Source organism: Pseudopipra pipra, chromosome 1, assembly GCF_036250125.1.
Source record: "Pseudopipra pipra isolate bDixPip1 chromosome 1, bDixPip1.hap1, whole genome shotgun sequence".
Taxonomy (NCBI): Eukaryota; Metazoa; Chordata; class Aves; order Passeriformes; family Pipridae; genus Pseudopipra; species Pseudopipra pipra.
The window spans coordinates 24,018,621-24,038,573 of record NC_087549.1 but is presented as its reverse complement, the minus strand read 5'-3'; the positions used below and the strand labels follow the sequence as shown (position 1 = coordinate 24,038,573).

Below are 19,953 nucleotides of genomic sequence, written 5' to 3'. Positions count from 1 at the left end.
AATTTCTGGACTGTGTTTAGCTTTCAAATTAAAGTTGACATTTCAGAACTTGCAACACTTTAGCAGTTTCTTAAAGAGCTTTTCACACCACTAAAGCTTGCAATATCTTTGGGAGGAGATACACTGACTACTATTGCTTTTGAGTTACACTTTTCTTTATTGCACAGCTATGCAAAACAACATACTTTGTCAATGACGAGACAAAGAGTAGAGCCACTGCTAAAAGCATCCTCAGGAAAGCTGGCACTACAATTTCAAGCGGCTCTTGGATTTAGGCAACCTTCCACTTTTTCATTTGCACACCACAGGCTCCTTGGGAAACACTGGCTTCTGGAAGCTGCCAACATATAGTGTAAGACCTCACAACTCTTTCCAGGCTGCTAATTTCATATGGTGGTATTGAGTTTTCCTCCACAAAGCAGGATTCTTGAATTCTTTAGTCATATGAAATTTTAAAATCTCACTGTTCCTGAGCAGATTTTGCTCTACATCTCTCACAGGTTTTAGACCCCAAGGAGCTCTTGACGATAGTCAGTGACAGTCACAGACCTTGCTGATCTGTACTTTCTCCATATTCCTAATACAGTCCAGGAGGTCTTTGGAACTTACATTTGAAGGAGTCTTTGGAGGTCATCTTGTTCAACCATCTACTGAGAACAGGGCCAACTTCAACATTAGATCAGGTTACTCAGGATTTTGTTCAGTTCAGTTTTGAAAAACCGCTAAGGAGGAAGCTTCCACAGTCTCCTGAGAAGCCTCTTTCAGAGTTAATCTCTTTTGCTGTGGTTTTTGGTTTTGTTTGGGTTTTTTTGTTTTGTGGTTTTGGTTTCGGTTTTTTTGTTCGGGTTTTTTTGGTTGGTTGGTTGGGGGGTTTTCTGTGGGTTTTTGGGGGTTTTTGATGGGTTTGTTTGTTGGTTTGGTTTTGGTTCAGTTTGTGTTTTTTTAAATTACTATTATTTTATATTATTTATATCCAGTCAATTTTTTAATTCTTAAGTCAATAGCTGTCTCTTCTTATGCTTTTGTTGTGCACCTCTGATAAGAGTTCAGATGCACCTTCTCTCTAAATCACAGGTCAGATTTTTTACCTCCCCCATATACAGCCAAGTGTTGCAGAGAATTTGATTAATTTATCTTCACACCCTGCTGTCAGATGAAAAGTTATTAACCGCACTTACGAGGTGGCACATAAGCGCCTAACTAGACAGCAACTAAAAGTCAGAGATATTTGCTAATTTGAAATGCACTGTTAAGATAAATGATAAGAGATTTCATATATGTAGAAAGCACAAATTGGATTCATAAGCTGCAACACAACTTATTCCCAGGCTGCTGTCCATCCTCTTAGCTGGCTGAAGCAAGGAAAGAGAATATGTGTTCACGCAAGATTTCGCTGTGATGCATGTGTACAGGGCTGTTAAATGTCCACAAGGCAACGCTAATCCTGAACACCTGCAGCTTACAAAACAGTATCTGTGCCCTTTAAGAGGGCATGCTGCAATGAATGTTGCAAACTTTTTCATCTGGACCATACTTTCAAATTTCCAGTGATTCACAAATCAATAGCAAAGAATTCAATGACTCTGAAAGCTTACAGACATGAGCTGAGAGGAAACAATCACTTTGCCAGTGACTCTGCAGGTGTATTGGGTTTAAGTGGCAAGATTTTGGTAGCAGGGGGGCTACAGGGGTGGCTTCTGTGAGAAGGGGCCGCAAGCTTCCCCCATGTCTGATAGAGCCAATGCGAGCCAGCTTCAAGACTGAGCCTGTTAGCAATGATGGTGGTGCCTCTGGGATAACATGTTTAAGCAGAGCTGGGGGAGAGGGGCAGGAAATGTGGAACAGCAACTGGAGGAGTGAGAGCATGAGAGAAACAGCGGCAGAGTAGGAGGGGAGGAGGTGCTCCAGGTGCCAGAGCAGATTCCCCTGCAGACCTTGGTGAAGACCAGGTGAGGCAGCTCTGCCCCTGTAGCCTATGGAGGTCCACAGGGGAGCAGAGATCCACCTGCAGCTCATGGAGGCCAGAGCAAGTGGATGCCCAAAGGAGGTTGTGACCCCATGGAAGGACAGAGCTGGAGCAGGTTCCCAGCAGGACCTGTGGACCCATGAGGAGAGGAGCCCATACTGGAACAGTTTTGCTGGCAGGACTTGTGACCTGCAGGGGACCCACACTGGAGCAGTTTCTTCCTGAAATACTGCACCCCATGGAAGGGACCCACTCTGGAGCAGTTTGTGAAGAACTGCAGCCCGTGGGAAGGACTCACATTGGAAAGGTTTGTGGAGGTCTGTCGCCCATGGGAAGGACTCACATTGGAAAGGTTTGTGGAGGTCTGTCGCCCATGGGAGACACTCACATTGGAGGACACCATCTCAACCTTTGTTTGCCCAGTCTTGGTCCTCCCCCCTACCAGCTCCTTGCTCCCCTAAGTCCTCCCCCCTTCCTTTTCTCTCTCTGTGACAATCCTGATCTCACTGGTTTCCTTACCCCATACCACCTTGGCTCTAGTTTTACTGCTGTGACCTGGTTCTTTTTCCTCCTGGAGGTGGATGAGATGTTGGTAGGCTGATTTAGGACACAGATGAGAAAGTTCCTTGCTGTCAGCTGCTGCACTGTGCCCTGCCCAGCAGAGAGCAACTGGAAGCAAGAATTACAGAAAGCATCTCTTGAAACAACTCTGGTCAGACTATGTATAGTTACCCTGGGGTGTGGGGTATTCAGGGCCTGATCCCAGGTAGAAGCTCTGAATGCAGCTTGCTCAAACTGGTAAAACTTTGCAGTTTTTCCAGTTCTAGTGTGGAAGAAATCAGGAGACATTCAGCTGCTCAAAAGAAAGAAGTCTTTACCATACATATTCCTATTGCCTGGTTTTTGCAAATATTTATAAACTGGTGCAGAATCTAAGGGGAACAGTGACAAACATGCTAATACAGAAGTAATGCCTTTTCCTCCTATCTCTTCCCACCTCTATTCTAAGTCCTAACCCAAAATATGAAGGCAAGAAGGCATTTCAGCAGAAGGGTTTCCAGTTTTGGAATAAGGACAAAAAAACCTGTTTTCTCCTACCCACAGTCTCAGGAACAGATCAGCCATTTTGGCTGAAGCTTTTGACGCAACACAAATGTAAATCAGCCTGGCAGCACAAAATTGATGGGGGAAAAATTTAGTCCAAACAGGAAAAGTTTCAAAGTAGCAACAGAAGGAGAAAAGTGCTGTATAGCTAGAATAGCTGTTAACCCCTTCGACATTTGTAGAATGTATATCAAATATAGCATTGGCATGAGCAACCCTCAGAGGTTCACCTACTTAACTCATTGATTTGGTGATCCTATTTAGATCCCAGGTCTTCAAGGTTTTGGATAAGCCTTGACTCCTGCACAGAACTCTGTTGACTCAATGAGGCTGTGGAGCCTCATGTTTCCAAAGTAGTTCCAGGACAGGATGAAAACCCCATGAAAGACAACACCTTTCAGCTGGAGGGAGGAAGTTTCATGCTGCACTTCTATTGTTGAACAAACCCTATCCCTCAAAAGGAACCTTGAAAAGGTTCAAGGGTCAAGAGGGAACTCACTGTTACATGCCATAACTCACACTGTAGTAGAAATCTAAAACCTGGGCCAAGGCAGTCATCGTGAAGTGAAGGAAAAGATTTTTGGGTAATTGACAGAAAACACCCAAAAATCTAGCTTGTAGGGGCCCAGACTTTTGTCACAGTGACTGACATTTTGCCTATTTGGAAGGAAATGAATTAGAGGAGAATGAAGAGCATATGTTGTCAAGTGGGTGTAAATCAAACTAAGCAAACAAAGGAGTACAGGGAGAACTCAGGCTGAGATCACAGCTGAGAGAGAAGAAGAAAAAAGGCTGGAAGCAACAACAGCCATAGAGGCTTTTAGACAGACATATTTCCTTCAAATTGGTCTGTATTTCCACGTGTTGATGAAAAGCCTGTTGAAAGGTAGCAGCAATCAATGTACCTAACAAGGGAAGTTTCTGGAAGTTTCTCACAAGTTGGTTGCAGTGTTCAGGATTACTTATCTGTTCCTGACTGGTGCTGCTTGTGCAAACACATGTCACCTCAAGAGTGGAACACTGCACCGTATGTTTTAAGTCCTGTGAAGTACCTAGGCCTACAAAAGCAGTCTCACTTTTGTACTAAGTAACAGCACACAAAGGTCTTGTTAAAAACAGATTTCAATTCAGCTTATTCTTCAGTTACTTTATAAAGCCTAAAGTGGTTTTTCTCATTGTTCTTTATAGCCTTCCCAGATCTTCTAGCCACAAACACATCATTGAATTAAGCCACACATAAACAATCATGATTTACGTCAACTTTTCATTCAATGGAAAGCACATGAAAGAACTACTTTCCTTCTGTGTAACTTGCCTGCAAGGGCTGGAGTATGTCTTTCCAAATTCCTACTGGTAACCCCGGGCAGTTGTCAAAGCTCGTTCCATATTCGGCATTTTGAGAAATTCCCATGAGTTTATTTCCATTACAGAATCATTCAGTCACCACTTGGCACCTCTCTGTACCAGATGACGAGTGAAAGAACTTTATGACCTTTGAAAAAGGCAGACCCTTAACCGCGCTTGATGTCAACCTCTTGTCAGACTGCAAGATGTATCTATGGCAGTTGCCATACAAACTTGTATGACACCCAAAGCTTGTTATACGGTTCCTTGTCTGACAATAAGTGAATGGAGCTACAATTCTGCTTGCTATTCTACAACTGTTAATGATAAAGGGTCACAACCTCAATGACAAGAAAACCTGAGCCAAGATGGTTAAAAGCTGAATCAACAAAAACAGTCATATGAAACCAGTTAAAAAAAACCTTGCTGCAGTATACAGAAATAAATAAAACACCACTCCTTCTGCTTTTTAAAATCAGGGTTATTCTCAGGCAGGAACATGCAGTACACTTGTCTCTCTGGCAGCATGCCCTGTACCAGAAGTAACTCAATTTCTCCAAAATCCCCTCCTCCCATCTAAGAGCTGGTAAGGAACAAACACAGTATTGATTGCTGAATCTGAGGACTGGCTGATAGGCCTCCATGCCCACTGTGATTCAGAGACCTGCAGCGGCCACTCTAAGATTAGCAAACCATTCCCTAGGAACACATTTTTGGGATCTCTTCTTCTGACAGGGCCCACTGGTGCAAACCAGCTCAAATCACTGTCATTCGCAGGAGTGCCCAACAACAGTCTCAGCTCAGATGGGGCACACCCTGACTTGATAACCCCCAACATCTCACACCTATAAAGGCGCCAGGATGTTTAGCCGGCACTGCACTCACCACCTGCTGCCCCAGGCATACCTCCATGCTGATCCTATAGCACTAATAAATGTCAAATACTGGCCATCTTTGATTAGCATTTGTTGAAAAAATAAGCTCCTTGTCATTGTGCTTACACCTGTAGTATCTGCTGCTCTTCATGCTGCACTGAAGAAGCACCTCTTGAGATCTATTGTTCAGCAGACTTGCCTCGTTCTTTGGCATGTGTCCATAAGAATTACCACTTGGTGGATGAACACTTGCATCCTTCAAAAACTGAAAAAGGCAACCAAGTATATTAATCAACATCTCATATTTCAAGCACTGCACTAGACCACAGCCCTTCAACAGCCCTTGCCTTCCCCTTTCATCACTGCAAGTCTTGGATGTAGGAGACTAGGATTGACTGATGGGATCATGTAACATAAACTACATTGTGCTTTACAGCTGGCATCACTGGCAGCGAATCCCAAAGCCACAGATGAGACCATCTGCTAGACCAAGTATCAGGTCCTCCTGATACTTGCTTTTCAGCACCATCCACCTCCCTATCCTCTAGGGTTTCACAATTATTAAGAGAACGGGCAACGTGACATTGTCGGAGGCTTGAAACTCCCAATGTACCTTACCAGTCAACAGTCAAATTAGGGTAAATTCGGCACAGGGAGTTTTCCTAAGAGACATTTCTCGCCTATGGGTGAAGAAATTCACATGTCCACCTGCTGCAGTCTGTATGAAAACACTGATTATTATACTATGATTACATGAGCAGGTCTCATTTGGAAGGCTATTGCAGACTGCTGTGGGAGAATCACATATGGCACAATAAATTAGAGTCTGTCTTCATGCTTACTATATTTTCAACAATCTATTTTTCCAGTGAGAACCATAATTTTCCAGGATACATCAAATTTCAGAATCAGATTTTCAATTCGCATCACAGGTAATGCCACGTGCAGCCTGTTATTTGGGTAATATTGTCTTACTCAAACAACCAAGAAGCACATGCATACTTCCACTATGCCCAAGTCATAAAAGGTTATTGAGAAGGACACATTTGGCTGGCTGGATGCTGGAAGAGCTTTCCACTGAGCATCACCATGTAGCTGCCACTGTCAGAGATCAGGGGCAGCCTGGCATAGCAGGGCACAGACAGGGAATCACACTGAAGCAGTAACTGGAATTACATGTGTTTGTGTAGGCTGCTTTGGCCTTCTTAACCTTGAAGCAACATTACTTAGTGTGATAGCCCATTTCCCAGAACAATGATCTGAACCTGGATCACCTGCACAAATACAGCAGGATGTGTCTGAGGGCTCCTCTCCTCTAGCCTTCTAAGAGCTCCATGGTGGTACACCACTGGCTTTTAATTTAAAAACTGCCAGAATGAAACTACCCTGGAGGCCAACAAACAAAAGCGCTTCTCTGTCCAGACCCCTGTTCAGCCAGCATGCAGCTCCAGCTGTATTGTGTGGGGTGGTGCATGACGTGACAGCAAGCACAATTGTCTCAGACAAGACTCCACAGGTGAGGTCAGAAGGCCCGCTGAGATACTCCTGAGGGGCTATGTTCATCAGAAAAGATGAAACAGCCTGGTGTGGATCCCGAAGCAAACTCTTCTTCTATGCCCAGCTTTCCTCAACAGCACTGCAGTTGGTTTGCTCCAAACCAGAGTGGGCTCATGTGTGTTCAGTGGAGACAATCATGGTCCCACAAACAAATGAGCAATGGAACCAAACTGGTTCCATGGAACCATACACTTGTTCATGCAGGTGCAAGAAACCGCATACGAGATCAGCATCAGCAGAGAACAGAGAAGGCTGGCCTGCTTCCCACAGACAGGGACGGGAGCAAACTTGGAGAGACTTACGGGCAGCACAGATCTAAGTGTGATCAGTCTCAAATAAGTATTAATTACAATAATCATCATTATACAGATTCGCTAGAATCTCCTTATTGAGTTACAAAGATGAAAGCAAACCTTGTCCTTGCTAAGTAAAATAAGGTGTGGGAACTTTGTCTAACAGTGAATGGGCACCACAGCAGCACAGCACCTGGATAAGCTGCCACACTGCCCATGGACAGGGGGAAGAACACACTCTTTAACAGTCAGCCTAAAATGTTAAAGAATTAAACTTTACCTATTAGCATAATTCTAATTGCTACCAAGACCACAGTTTGCATGCCAAAAAGATGCTCAGAACTGATGACTTCCTCAATCATTCTCTCACTTTGGTCTTCATTATTTCCTGGTGTCATTCAGCATTTAGAGCCAAAGAAACCTCAAAAAACCCTCTGAAGTAAATTTGGACAGTAAATAGAGGTCAGTGCACATGTCTTTCAGTTCCCAAACTGCATCAAAATGCAAAGAGAATGTTTGATCATGGGTTAGGATGGACTCTGAACTCAGTGACAGTCTAGGGAAAAAGGGAGCACTAACTGTTATAACACGGAGAATAAACCAATTTAAACTGTTTTCTGAAAGTTAGTTCGGCTTTTGACCTCTGTTATCACATATACCAAATACCAAGAGGTTGTACATCATGTGACACAATGCAGAATTACAATGGAGCCCTTGCTCAAGGTCTTTTAAATTCTGTAAGTTTGCAGTACTTCTGAAAATTATCCAATCTTATGCTCTTGTGGGCCTTTGAAAATACTTCACTTAAAAGCTACAAACCGATTTTGAATGTTTATGTTTTCAAAGAAGAAGGAAAATATAGTCATTAAAAAATAAACCATGAAAATATGCTCAGTACTCAGTGTTTGGTAGAAAGTGTCCTTAAAAGGAGTTAACTAAATGTAGATAAGCCTGTACTCTGTACGTCTAAGAAATAAAGTTTATTTTCCCAAGTAAAAGCAATAGGAGAATTTCAAAGTATTTTGACACAGTATCAATCTGTGGCCTCAGATTTTTGGATGTAAATTGTAAATTTGAGTGAAAAAATATCTACCTCGTTATAAAGCCGCACTTATACAGATACGTAATTTTTCACTGTCATAACAGAAATCCAAACAGAATCTTGTTAACAGCACATACCTGTATATAGGATTGCCTAATCTTGTAAAATTTGGCTGAAGAGTTGCCAGTTTACAACTTTACAAGCAGTAAATCATTATGATCAAATGGAAACTATAAACCAAAGTAGACTTACAGTAGGAATGTGCATAAAAACAATCTTACTAATTTTATAATCAAAGGAACAGAAGACTGGAAAGCCAAGTTAGCTTTAAAAATCTGTATTATAATTACAGCAATTATGCAACTGTAACTTTGTATAAACACCAGGAATCACATTTACTCAGAAACTTCATCAGAAACACACAAAACAGAACTAGGCAAAAAGAACAAAAGGTAACTGCACATCAGTTGTTTACTTGGTCTATGACCAGAAGGATGCAAGTGGCAGGGAAAGGCACTTAAGTTTTATTAGGTGGGGAAGTTGAATTGGTTACATTCTGGAAAATGAAAGAAACATTCTCCTTTATCCTTTCAAGGAAAGGATCAGCAAGAGTCTGACGTTGCCCAGCGAAATGTTTCCACTGCATCAACTGTGACATGGAGAGTGGTTTCTTTGAATTAGGCTTCCCATGGTTCTGTCCAAGCTGGCAACTTCTAGATACAGAAGGCTTTTCTGAGGAAGTATCTGAAAAAAATGATGCAGTAGATTAATCAGAGAAAAATAAGACAGAAAATTTCAGTCTGAATCAATAAGCCAGTTGGTGATAACAAATGAGAGAAAATAGAACAGCATATATAATCCTTCTGTGTCAATGAAACCCAAACATATGTATTCACAGTAAGAGGGGGAAGGCTGTTTCTTGCTCAGTGATTGAGTTTATCAAAATCACCATATGCTAGCATAAAGACAAATCCTTTTACACATGGATGGGACAGGAAATATCTTTTCTGGCAATTTCCCTTCCTCTATCATCCTTAATTCCGTGACATTTGGGCTGCTCCCATTCTTTAAGTAAACCTGAATCTAGATGTATGGTGCAGCAGAATTCACACTAGCTTCAATTGCTTCCCAGAGGAATCGTTCCAGACAGCTAAGAATAGTCTATGTAGCTCTTTCATTGACTCAGCACACTAGATCTGTACACTCTGTACATCCAGATTATGCCAAGTTGTTCAATATACACAATACTATATATCACAGTAAGGAAGAGAAATTGCTGTGAAGCACAAAGAGATTAATTCACTTTCAACAAAGGATCCTAAAGCCCCAAATAGTACCCGGTCATTGCAGGACATGTCACAGATTGATGGCTTTATGATTCATCTGATGCACAGGAAAACGAACAAATTATTTTGGATGGGAAAAATTGCATCACTGCTGTTACTGGTTTAAAACCTGTTTCCAAGTATTTTCATAGCAGTGTTACGTGCTCCTTAGGAAAGACCAGGGATGTAAGTAGCATGACTCAGAGTATTCCTGAATTTTTTAAAGTTTTGAAGAGTCCATAAAGACTCATACACACAAGACTTTTCGTTTGACTGACACATGATGCACATTTCAAGTAGACTTGAAATATATTCTTTTACTGGCCAGAAGAAAATTTAGAACAGATGCATTTAGAGATTCTGCATTCTTAACTCCTTAAATTATAATATGATGAGGTAAAACAATAGGCTTACAGTTTTGTAGCTGATCTGAAGGCCAGCAGAATAGCAAGCAACACATCTGCATGATCCATACACAGGTAATTTTCTCCTTTCAAGGCTCCTGTAGTTTCCTAAAGATGGTCCTAGTGTGAATGGACCACAGGAGCTTGGTCAAGAATATCCAGTCTTATTGGTGTATATCTAATGGAGATCATTATGAAAAGCTCATATATTGTGAAGCCTGTATTATATTGTTTGGAATCATACTTGCTAAAAATGGATGAGACAAATCAGTGAGAGTTCTTGGCTTTTCTGTGCACAGATGTTCCCTGATGCAGTAATTTGACAGTTTTCTGTTCTTAGGAAAGGCAGAGATCAACTAGTGATAGCTGCATGCTGGTGTGATCAAACTGAAGACCATGTCTCCAAGCAATTTCACTAGGGAAACGATGAGCCAGCTTGTCATCTGCTCTTTAGAAAATTAACCTTCCCCTCACTCTATCATTACCACCACTTAAGTCTAAGAATGGCCTTCAGGCTATTCCTTGATTAACTGCCAAAAGTTTCTGTTCACTGGGACCAGGATATAATTACCCTTGAGGAAGTCCCAGTTACAGAGACTAGTGCTGTGGCTGAATTGATGGAACCAAGACGTGTTCAAATCATAAGATAAGAAGTCAAGAGTGTTAAGACAGTTGCAAAGTGCTAAATAAAATTACACGGATCAGTGTTCATCAGAGCAACAACACAAAATTTCTCAGGATTTCTGCAGTCCAGAAGCCATACCTGCCTCACTGAACACCACTGAGAAAATCTGGCTAACATTTAACATGAAAGGTGCCTTTCCCACACAGATCCTGTAATAGTACCTAAGTGGAGGCTGGTATATTTTAGAACACCACTTACTCACGCAAAAACAGAAGGTCTAATTTTTCAGTCATTAAAGAAAGATACAAAGATGATTTAATCAGCATGTGGAGCAAAAATAAAGGAGAAAATCAAATTCTTATGGCTACAGAAGCCCTGTGCTTTCACTAGCCAAGTCCTCCCTGTTCTGGGTAGAATGAGATGAGAAAGAAACAGAATTCTAGCCTATTACCTGAGAACATGCAAATCATCAAGCAAAATAGTCCCATATTGGGTCCACATTATTTCATTTCTTGCCCATGTCTGTTGAGAACACACGCTCTTGTACCCATTTCTTGAGTCCTTTTTATTGAGGTATTAGTGTGCATTTAGAAGATATCAGTATTGGTACCTCACTATCACACCTGTAAATAGTGTACAGGGATATTTCATGCCCAAAGCAAATATATCAGAGCAATAGACACTCTTTCCTTTAAGAAACTAGATGAACTATGAAAATTAAAATGGATAAGATGCAAACACACCTTATGACAATTTATTTTTTCTTAATCCTTCTCCTAACTTAAACCTATATATCTGTATGCAGCAGGGTATGAAACCAATTTTGATATGCCAAAAGAACGGGAGACAGGTTCCTACAGAAAGGATAGAAGCAAATATTTGCAACCTGACTTTACAACTGCCAGGGAGTCTTCCAGCATTTCTCAAATAACTATTTTAATCATCCTGCATCAGCTTTAGTTAACAGCTCAGAAATGAAGGCTTATATACAGTGAGCTCGTGCAGATCTTCATCTGGTATAGCTACCCTCAGATAACCTGCTTTTTAACTAGCCCTTACCAGCTACTCGTTACTGTCCTTGAATATTTAGAAACAGAACACCATATTGTGTCATTTGATTATAAGGAATCATTAGTTAAGCTGGACATAGCTAATTCAAATTAAGAGGCATAATAAATTAACTGGTTGTTACTGCAAGGAATTAATCTTTTCTCCTCTTAGTTTTGTCAAGGGCTCCTACAGATTAGATAAATCAGCCAATATCTGAAAGACCCTATAATGAACTTCACTATTTAAATCCTATTTTTCTAAGCATCAAGGTTTTCTCCAGAGATAGACTGTATATTCAGAATGGATTCCTCAGCAATGGCCAGAGATAAAGAAAAACAAACTCACTCTGATGGTCAATCTTTCCCATACAGTCACAGTCACACTCAAGCAAATCATGAGTTACACAATTGGAATCTTCATGAAGAGTAAAGAGATTTTTAAGCTCCTCAGTGGAAAAATGGATGTGTTCAGATGTCTTGGAAAGGTCTACAACTGCCCCAGAAAGGTCTTGTTTGCTAATCTGTCTTTGATAAATCTTTTCTTCTATTGAGCCTGTATTGAAAAGAAAAATGAAAAATACATAAATTGGGATAATTTTTGACCAGGATTTGCAAAGAAGAAGTCAAATCCATTTCTTGAAAACAGTATAGATAGAAAATGCTAAACCACTATATCCAGTTATTTAAGCAAAAGCAAAGCAAAGGCAAGTAAACCAATGTGATGTCTCCATTTTAACTGAATTCAGAACAAATAATATGTTTTTAAAGATTGAGTGATTTCCAAAAACACTCTTTCCCTTTCTTTTATGGACAAAATTTCAACAGCTGTCTCACTCAAGAGTAAGTTTGAGCACCATCTCTGACCTGTGGTTAGCAGCCTGTAGATATGTACAGTATGTTTCTGGCCATCTCTCCACACTCTAGCCATAGCCTGAAGAAGCAAAAAGATGAAGGGCATTAACAGCTTACTTCACAATGATATTTCAACTAAAATTTGTAGCCTCCACTGATTGAATTACCAGTTCCACTCCCTTGTCCAAAAAGATGTTGTCCAAATAAAGCATTCCTCAATAACTGACTGTTTTTGTGAGTTTTCTGGTATTTACTATAAACAGTTTTGAAAATCTAATTTACTTTCTGCCATATATGTTCCCCTTTCTCTCTGTACACTATAGTAGGAAAGTGGGGGTTTCAACTCTTTCCTGCCAGAAATCCTCTCTTCGTATTTGTTTTCCAAGCACTAACAACCATTTAATATTTCAGGAATACTCCTTGTTCTCCCACATCTCCAAAATGTTTTTTTGCCACAATATGTTTTTAGAAGTGACTTTTCCATTTCTTTTAAAAATATAAAAATGGTGGTTTGTATGCCCTTTATTTCTTCAACAAACAAAACGTAAAACTGAGTACTACTATATGATTTTTTTCAGAATAGTATGGGTTACACCTACATACTGGGTACAGGTACCCACAATATGGTTTGCAGACTCTGGCAACCTGTAGCAATTTTGTCTAATCTAGCAGACTGTTTCAAGCAACAAGACAAGTGACCACATGAGGGTACTAATTCACCCTTGGAAGAGGAACAGGGCCAAGAATCAGAGCTTATTTCAGGTACTAAGCACACAGCATTGCTCCACAATAAAAAGTTTCTTACTGAGTTCATAAAAAAGATTTTTTTAATTGTTATTGTTAAGAACTATTTTAAACTGAATACTCTTATGCCAACTAAATAATCCCTTGAGGCGAACAGTGCCTTTACAAGAATAGCACAGCACTGGCTTTGTTTTCTTTCTTTTGGCATCATAACCATGGGATTTTCTCATTCTTGTAATTCTGATCAGAATCTCTCCCTTTTTCTCAGGGATTGCAAATCAACAGCAACATTTCCTATGCAATCTAATCCTGTTTTCCTTTTCTTTTTAGAAACATAGCAACTCTCCAGTTAAAAAAATGTCAGGAGACAAAGAGGATACATGATTCACTCCTGCAAAGAAATCAGAATTTAATAGTTTTATTTTTTACTGCAAGAGGCATTCCAATGATCCAAATATATACAATATGCCAGAGAAATATTTCTTCTTTTCTTCTCAGAAAGAGCTTTCCCTAAGTATTGTACTTGTCCAGACGCAATGTGACAACTGGGAAACAATAAGACACGTAAAGACAGGCAATTCAAAATCAATCAAGAATTCATTTGATGCCCATCCCAAACCCCACATACATAGTTGTTATCATACCTGAATATCCGTAGCTGGATTCCAGTCGATATCATATAGGATCAAATGAGATGCTCCAACCAGATTCAGTCCTACTCCACCAGCCTTTGAACTCAGCAAAAAGATAAAAGCTGGACTGAATTTACTATTAAAAGTATCAACAATTTGTTGTCTCTGGGAGACAGGAGTATTTCCATCAAGTCTGGTATAAGAGTATCCATAGTGTTTGCACGTCTCTTGTAATACGTTTAATGTCTGAGTGTAATTGGATACCAGTACGACTCTGTCAAACAGTAAAACAAAGTTATCATCTTATACCTTGGTAAAATTAAAGTCTGATAACAAAATTACTGAAGACATCTAAGAAAATAAAATTAAAAGTCAAGCAAAAATTACACATTAACCTGAGGTTACTTTTATTTCCTAAGAAATAAAACATTTCCTATTAACTAGAATCACATACTAGATCTGGATGTCTTATACCTACTGTCAAGCGTTTAAATGTTAAATAATTAATGTTTCCATTTGCAACAGAATTTGGCATAATGCACAGATTGCAGGGATTCAGAACCAATCACAAAGACAGATTTTTCAAAAAATACCTCTGTTTTTACAAAAAAGCTGTTGTTAAGGCAGCATTTGCAGAGGATGTTGTAAGAACTAATAAATAATATATATATGATTCCACTTACTGAAAAAGCTACTATGAACTCCTATAGAAAACCTCAGAAAATTCTAATAAGAAATATACTGTAAGTGGAATAGGAAAGTCAAGATTCTTTTTGACATTTTATGATTGAAAAGAACTGGGATGAAGGCTACTGAAAGATACCATAAACAATACAGTTTATGGTAGCTTGTTGTTAGTTTTTTGAAAAACAAAATAAGTCTGATCTAATGACCCAAATGATGTTGGTGTATTTTCTCTGAAATTTTGCCTAAGTAAGTTTCAAAGATCTGCAAATCTAACATTTCTATCCTCCCAGATATTGAGGATGATTCTACTAAGTTGACAAATATCTTCTGAATTTAAGCCATAAATAAAGTAATAGGGACAGTTAGGGCATTTTCTACCAGATCTTGTTCAGAGGTCTTTTGTAATCCAAACTAGGTGTAACAAATTTCATTATTTTTAAAAATAATTTTGATTAAAAACAAGTTCTGAAGAATTAGACAAATAATTTCATGAAAAAAACAGAAATAGATTTTTAAAATGTTTTAGAATATTTTTATTATTACACTTTACAACTGAACTACATCCAAGACTTGTTTGTAAAGACTTTGCAAGATTTACTATTTTTTTCTCAATCAACACCATATTCACACCTTTGTTTTCCCTCAAAAATAGAATATAAACTTCAGAAGACGACCAGAATTGAGTCTGTATATTGCAAAAACTATTTAGTACCCACGAGAGCAGAGACACAAAAGAAAGCACTGAATTAAATCAACAAAATTTAAAGGTGTAAAATAATGCCTCAACAACAGCTGTAACTCAGCAAATACCTGCAATGCCTTTATTTTGAATGTTATGCCCCCATGCATTTGAAAAGCAAATCAGTATTCAGAAGGTCACTCCCATTACCTCCCTTCCAACTTTCTTTCACACTTGCCTTTCAGAGGAGTTGAGCTCACGGATCGCAGCTAACAACTTCACCAGCACCTGCAATTTTCCTGAATCAGTTTCAGAGAAAGTGTCCGGAGTATAATCTTGTGGGAAGACATCTATTACACCTTCGTAGAGGCTGGACTCATCGTGTTCCTCAGACACAGGATCACAGCTTTTTTCCTATTGAAAATAAAAGGCTTACAGTTCCATATCCCCTCTAACATATTTTTTTTTAAACTTTGCTATATTTTTATTACAACAACAAAAGGAGGCATCAAAAGCTGCCACAAAATAGTGTATCATGTGATCATGACAACCCCTCAACACTGGATTGAAAGCAAAGTTTTAAAATACCATGAGTGTTCATTTTGGTTTACACCTTCTAATCTAAGACACTGTTTGCAGCTGAGTAGAAAGTTGAAATATTTAAAACTGAAAAATGTATAAAACTTCTCTATTTAAACAACCACACAAATATATATTCACAGAAAAAAAACATATCTAAACCTTGGGAGTGAGGAGGAAATCAATACACTGTTTATTCTTTCTAAATCCCATAATATTTCCCATGAACTTCCTACTCATTCATTCTGTTTAGGAAAATGCTGTCATTAAGATTCAGTTATACAACTGGAAATGAAGAAAAGCTAGCAAGCAAAACCAGTAAAATAGAAGAAATACAGGTAATATCTTGCTATACTTAGAAAATCAATGTTTCACAGGGAGGAAAAAGCCAGACTAAACGTCAAAACCACAATGGCAATAAATGACTTGCACATACAGTCCTCCCTATCCCTGTATTTTCTGAAGGCTTATGCTTTTGCATATGAAAAATTTCTAATGCTTATACTATGAAGTAAAGGCAGTGAACTTTACCTGGCAGTGCTGAAAATTACAGGGAGGTCTGTGCTGTGGACATTCCTACAAAGTCATGAAGTATGTCCTTTAGGAAAGATTTACATTTCCACACACCTTACTTGGAATTCAACTAGTGGCCATAGAAGTTACTATTACCAAGTTCTAATTATCATATTATTTACCTACAGGAATGAGAACATTTCTATAGAAATAACAAGGTCTACAGCACGACAGGATCCCAGAAGAAGTGGAAATGGAGACATCCAATCTTGAGCCTGCAGCTCCCAGTGTCACTGAGCTTGAGAAAGTGAAATTATCATGTGGACAGGGAGGATTCAGAGGAATCAGCAGACAAAGTACATACAGTAATCTCTAGTTAACAGTGTCCTTCATAAAATTCACATTTACAGGTATTTTTTGTAAATATTCAAAGACAAGATTAAGAAGGAAAATACCTGGGAAAAAAATACCATAAGGCAATAGGAAACTGATGAGATACCTTCCCTGAGTACATTCAGATTACCTAACATTTGTTTGTGAAAGCAGATTTCCTAAAGCAAGTTGTAGGTGAGAGTATGGAAATGACCTTAAGTGACATGCACATTGACCATAACATAGTTTTAGTAACCTTTGTCTGCTGAAATGGCTAATTGCAGGCACCCACCCCTATGCAAATAGATACCTTTATAGCTTTAAGCAGAAGACATGGATGATTGCAAAGTTTTTTCAATGCTCCTATACATATTAGGTGAGGACTGTTTTCTAGCCTGCCTTGTAAACAGGATGTAATAACTCGAGAACTGAGCAGTTTTCGATACAATTCCAGCTGCAGTGCTGTTGGTCGGCAGAAGATTATGCTCTCCTTTTTGGGGGGCAGAAATTTGTTAATAACCTCCTGTGTTCGCCTTAGAATAAAGAGTCCAGTGAGGCGTGTCAGTTCTGCTGCTCTTTTTTCTCCTAATTCCTTTTCCTCCTAAAAGAACAAACCACAAAATTAATTATAAACTTGTATTTCATCAGAATGATGTTCTGTATTATTTTAATTAGGTATTTAAATAAAGTTTTAAAAGTATGATACCACTTTCTGACATGGGACTGTAATGACCAATTCTTCTCCAATTAGTATCACTGCATTAGTTTAGTTTTACATCAGGTTTCTAAAGTCTTTAAAAAAGGAAGATAATGTCCCAGATGACATCCAAGGCTTGAATTATATTCTAGAATTTCTCAAAGTGCAATAAAATCATGGAGATTTTGCAGTGCTGTGGAAAAACTAAGCATTAATGAAGTATTGTCACATGGCAATGCACATGGCATTTTGGGGAATGCAAGTGTTGGAAGAACAATTGTTGCCTGCAAATTAATAGACAGCTGAAATGAGGTGATCTCAACATGCGTGTACTCCTTCTGCTTCCTTTGGAGAACAAGTGAATTTACTTCAAATAGAAAGGTGAAAAGCTTCTGCTACTATTAGTAGTCCTGAGCTTCACTTTATTCCATAGAAAGGAAATTTCACTTTGCAGTCTATGAGTTTTCTTCTGCATTTTTTCAACAAAGTACCTTTGTTGCTGAAGGTTCTCTAGATCTGACAATTGGTTCCTCATATATCTTCCTATATGTGGATAAAGAACCGAGTATTCCTGGATTAACAAACTCTATTAAAGCATAAAATTCTTGCAAGTCATTTTGGATTGGAGTACCTTGAAAGAAAAAAAAAATAATTCTGCATTCAATAATTTTTTCTTGAAACTGATGAAAGTACAACCACTGAATGCAGGGTTTAATGTTGACAATGCATCTTGAAAATAGACGTTTTGTTTCAATGGGAATTACTCAGAATAACAAGATACTGTCCTCCTAACTAAACAGACTGCACATCTAATTTTCTGAGAAAGGAATTTAAAAAGTCAAGTTCTAAATCAATTTTATTAAATAACTACAAAGGAAAACAATAAGCATATGCAAACAGAGTCCTGCTTTCCTTATAGAAGTTCCCAGGCTCCTTGCTTGCCCCTGGACACTGACAAATTTTGACTTTATTTAAAAAACATTGGAAATAACCTGTATTTACTGCACTTAATTTAATTTACTTGTTTTTTCTGCATTTAATACCCATTGTCAAAATTCATACTGATCTCCTGCCTTTTTCCTTTACCCAACCTAGCACTATTAGCACAGCAAAATATTAAAAGTAACTATAGATACTAACCAGTAAGGATAATTCTCCTCTCACAAGATAGACTGGTGAGGGCTGTAGTTGTCTTAATAGTGCTATTTTTCAGACGATGTCCTTCATCACAGATTAGGAGGTTAAATTCTACAGCCTGAATTTGATCCAAAGATCGCAATACCATCTCATAACTGATTATCATAACTGAATAAAGTGGAGAACCAGTGAATTCTTCTGCTTTGTGGTCCTGCAGACATAAAGAAAAATACATCAGACAACATAAATCTTTGGAGATCACTCATCATATTCCTTAAACATCCTGTATCCAGTGAAATTTTTTCTAGCATGACACAAGACATTTACTATCTCCTTCATGAGTCCGGATTATTGATTTTTTCCTTATTTGCAAAGGAGATATGGGATCTGATACAGCAATTTAGAATTTCACCATCTCATTAAAAGAAAATTTATTATTCTTTTAGGCCTTCAAATCCTCTGAGACACATTACTGTGAAGGTGAAAAGCACAGACTTCCTGCAACAGCTTCCCAGTGCTGGCGTTTGGGTAAGCTTCAAATGAATAATTAAAGCCAAGATAACAAAGAGTCATAGGTAGCTCCCCGTACATTCACTTTGGGATTTCAACCTGCAAGGTGCAGTAATGTGGTCCCATAGGAAGTTGCTGCATTCTACCAAAATTCCCCTTGTAGTTTTAAATTGAATATTATATTATTAAATATTATGTTATATAAATATTATTGAACCAATTGAAAATGTTTTAGGTATGAGATTATAGAAGAGCAAAGTTCAGATTGCTCAGAGCTCAGCTGGGAGGGATTCTGTGGGAAGCTTCCATGGAGGGTAAAGGAACTCACAAGTGCTGTAAGTTTTTCAAGCACATTCTCCTGGAAGCATGAAAACAGTTCACCCCCTTTAACGATAAGGGAATTAGGTGGAGCAGGAGACCTCCTTGGCTTAACTGCAAGCTTCTGCATCTGACTGGGAAGCCTGACAGAGGGGGAAAGTCTGAGAGAACTGGGTTTGTTCAGCCTTGAGAAAAGAAGGCTTAGAGGAGACCTTATCACCATGATCCAGTATCTAAAGGCTGGCTGTAGAGAAAATGGAAACTCCCTTTTTACCAGGAGTCACATGGAAAAAGACAAGGGGTAATGGGTACAAGTTATTCCTGAGGAGATTCCAACTGGACACAACAGGAAATTTTTTCACAATGAAAACAACCAGCCATTGGAATAATCTCCCAAAGGAAGTGGTTCTCCAGCATTGGGCACTTTGGAGATTTGGCCAGACAGGGTGCGGGGCCATCTTGTCTAGACCGTGCTTTTGCCGAGAAAGGTTGGATCAGATTACAGAATCACAGAATATTCTGAATCGGAAGGGACCCACAAGGATCATCAAGTCCAACTCTTAAGTGAATTGCCCATACAGGGATCAAACCCACAACCTTGGTGTTATCAGCACCATGCTCTAACCAACCGAGTTAATCTCAGAGATGA

General features: G+C 39.0%; 1 protein-coding gene across 4 annotated transcripts in view; it reads right to left on the bottom strand.

The window, feature by feature from the left end:
• Positions 1–8,502: 8,502 nt before the first annotated feature.
• The window catches only part of RAD54B (RAD54 homolog B), a 62,880-nt gene continuing 51,429 nt past the window's right edge, over positions 8,503–19,953 (bottom strand). For all 4 annotated transcript variants that reach the window (XM_064648710.1, XM_064648721.1, XM_064648738.1 and 1 more), the window contains 8 exons: positions 18,480–18,687; positions 17,831–17,970; positions 16,953–17,243; positions 15,417–15,592; positions 13,825–14,086; positions 12,449–12,515; positions 11,931–12,137; positions 8,503–8,925 (listed from right to left, as the gene is read on the bottom strand). In XM_064648710.1, the coding sequence (XP_064504780.1) occupies positions 8,699–8,925; positions 11,931–12,137; positions 12,449–12,515; positions 13,825–14,086; positions 15,417–15,592; positions 16,953–17,243; positions 17,831–17,970; positions 18,480–18,687 (1,578 nt within the window). In that variant the 3' untranslated portion in view covers positions 8,503–8,698. The remainder of the gene's footprint in view (positions 8,926–11,930; positions 12,138–12,448; positions 12,516–13,824; positions 14,087–15,416; positions 15,593–16,952; positions 17,244–17,830; positions 17,971–18,479; positions 18,688–19,953) is intronic.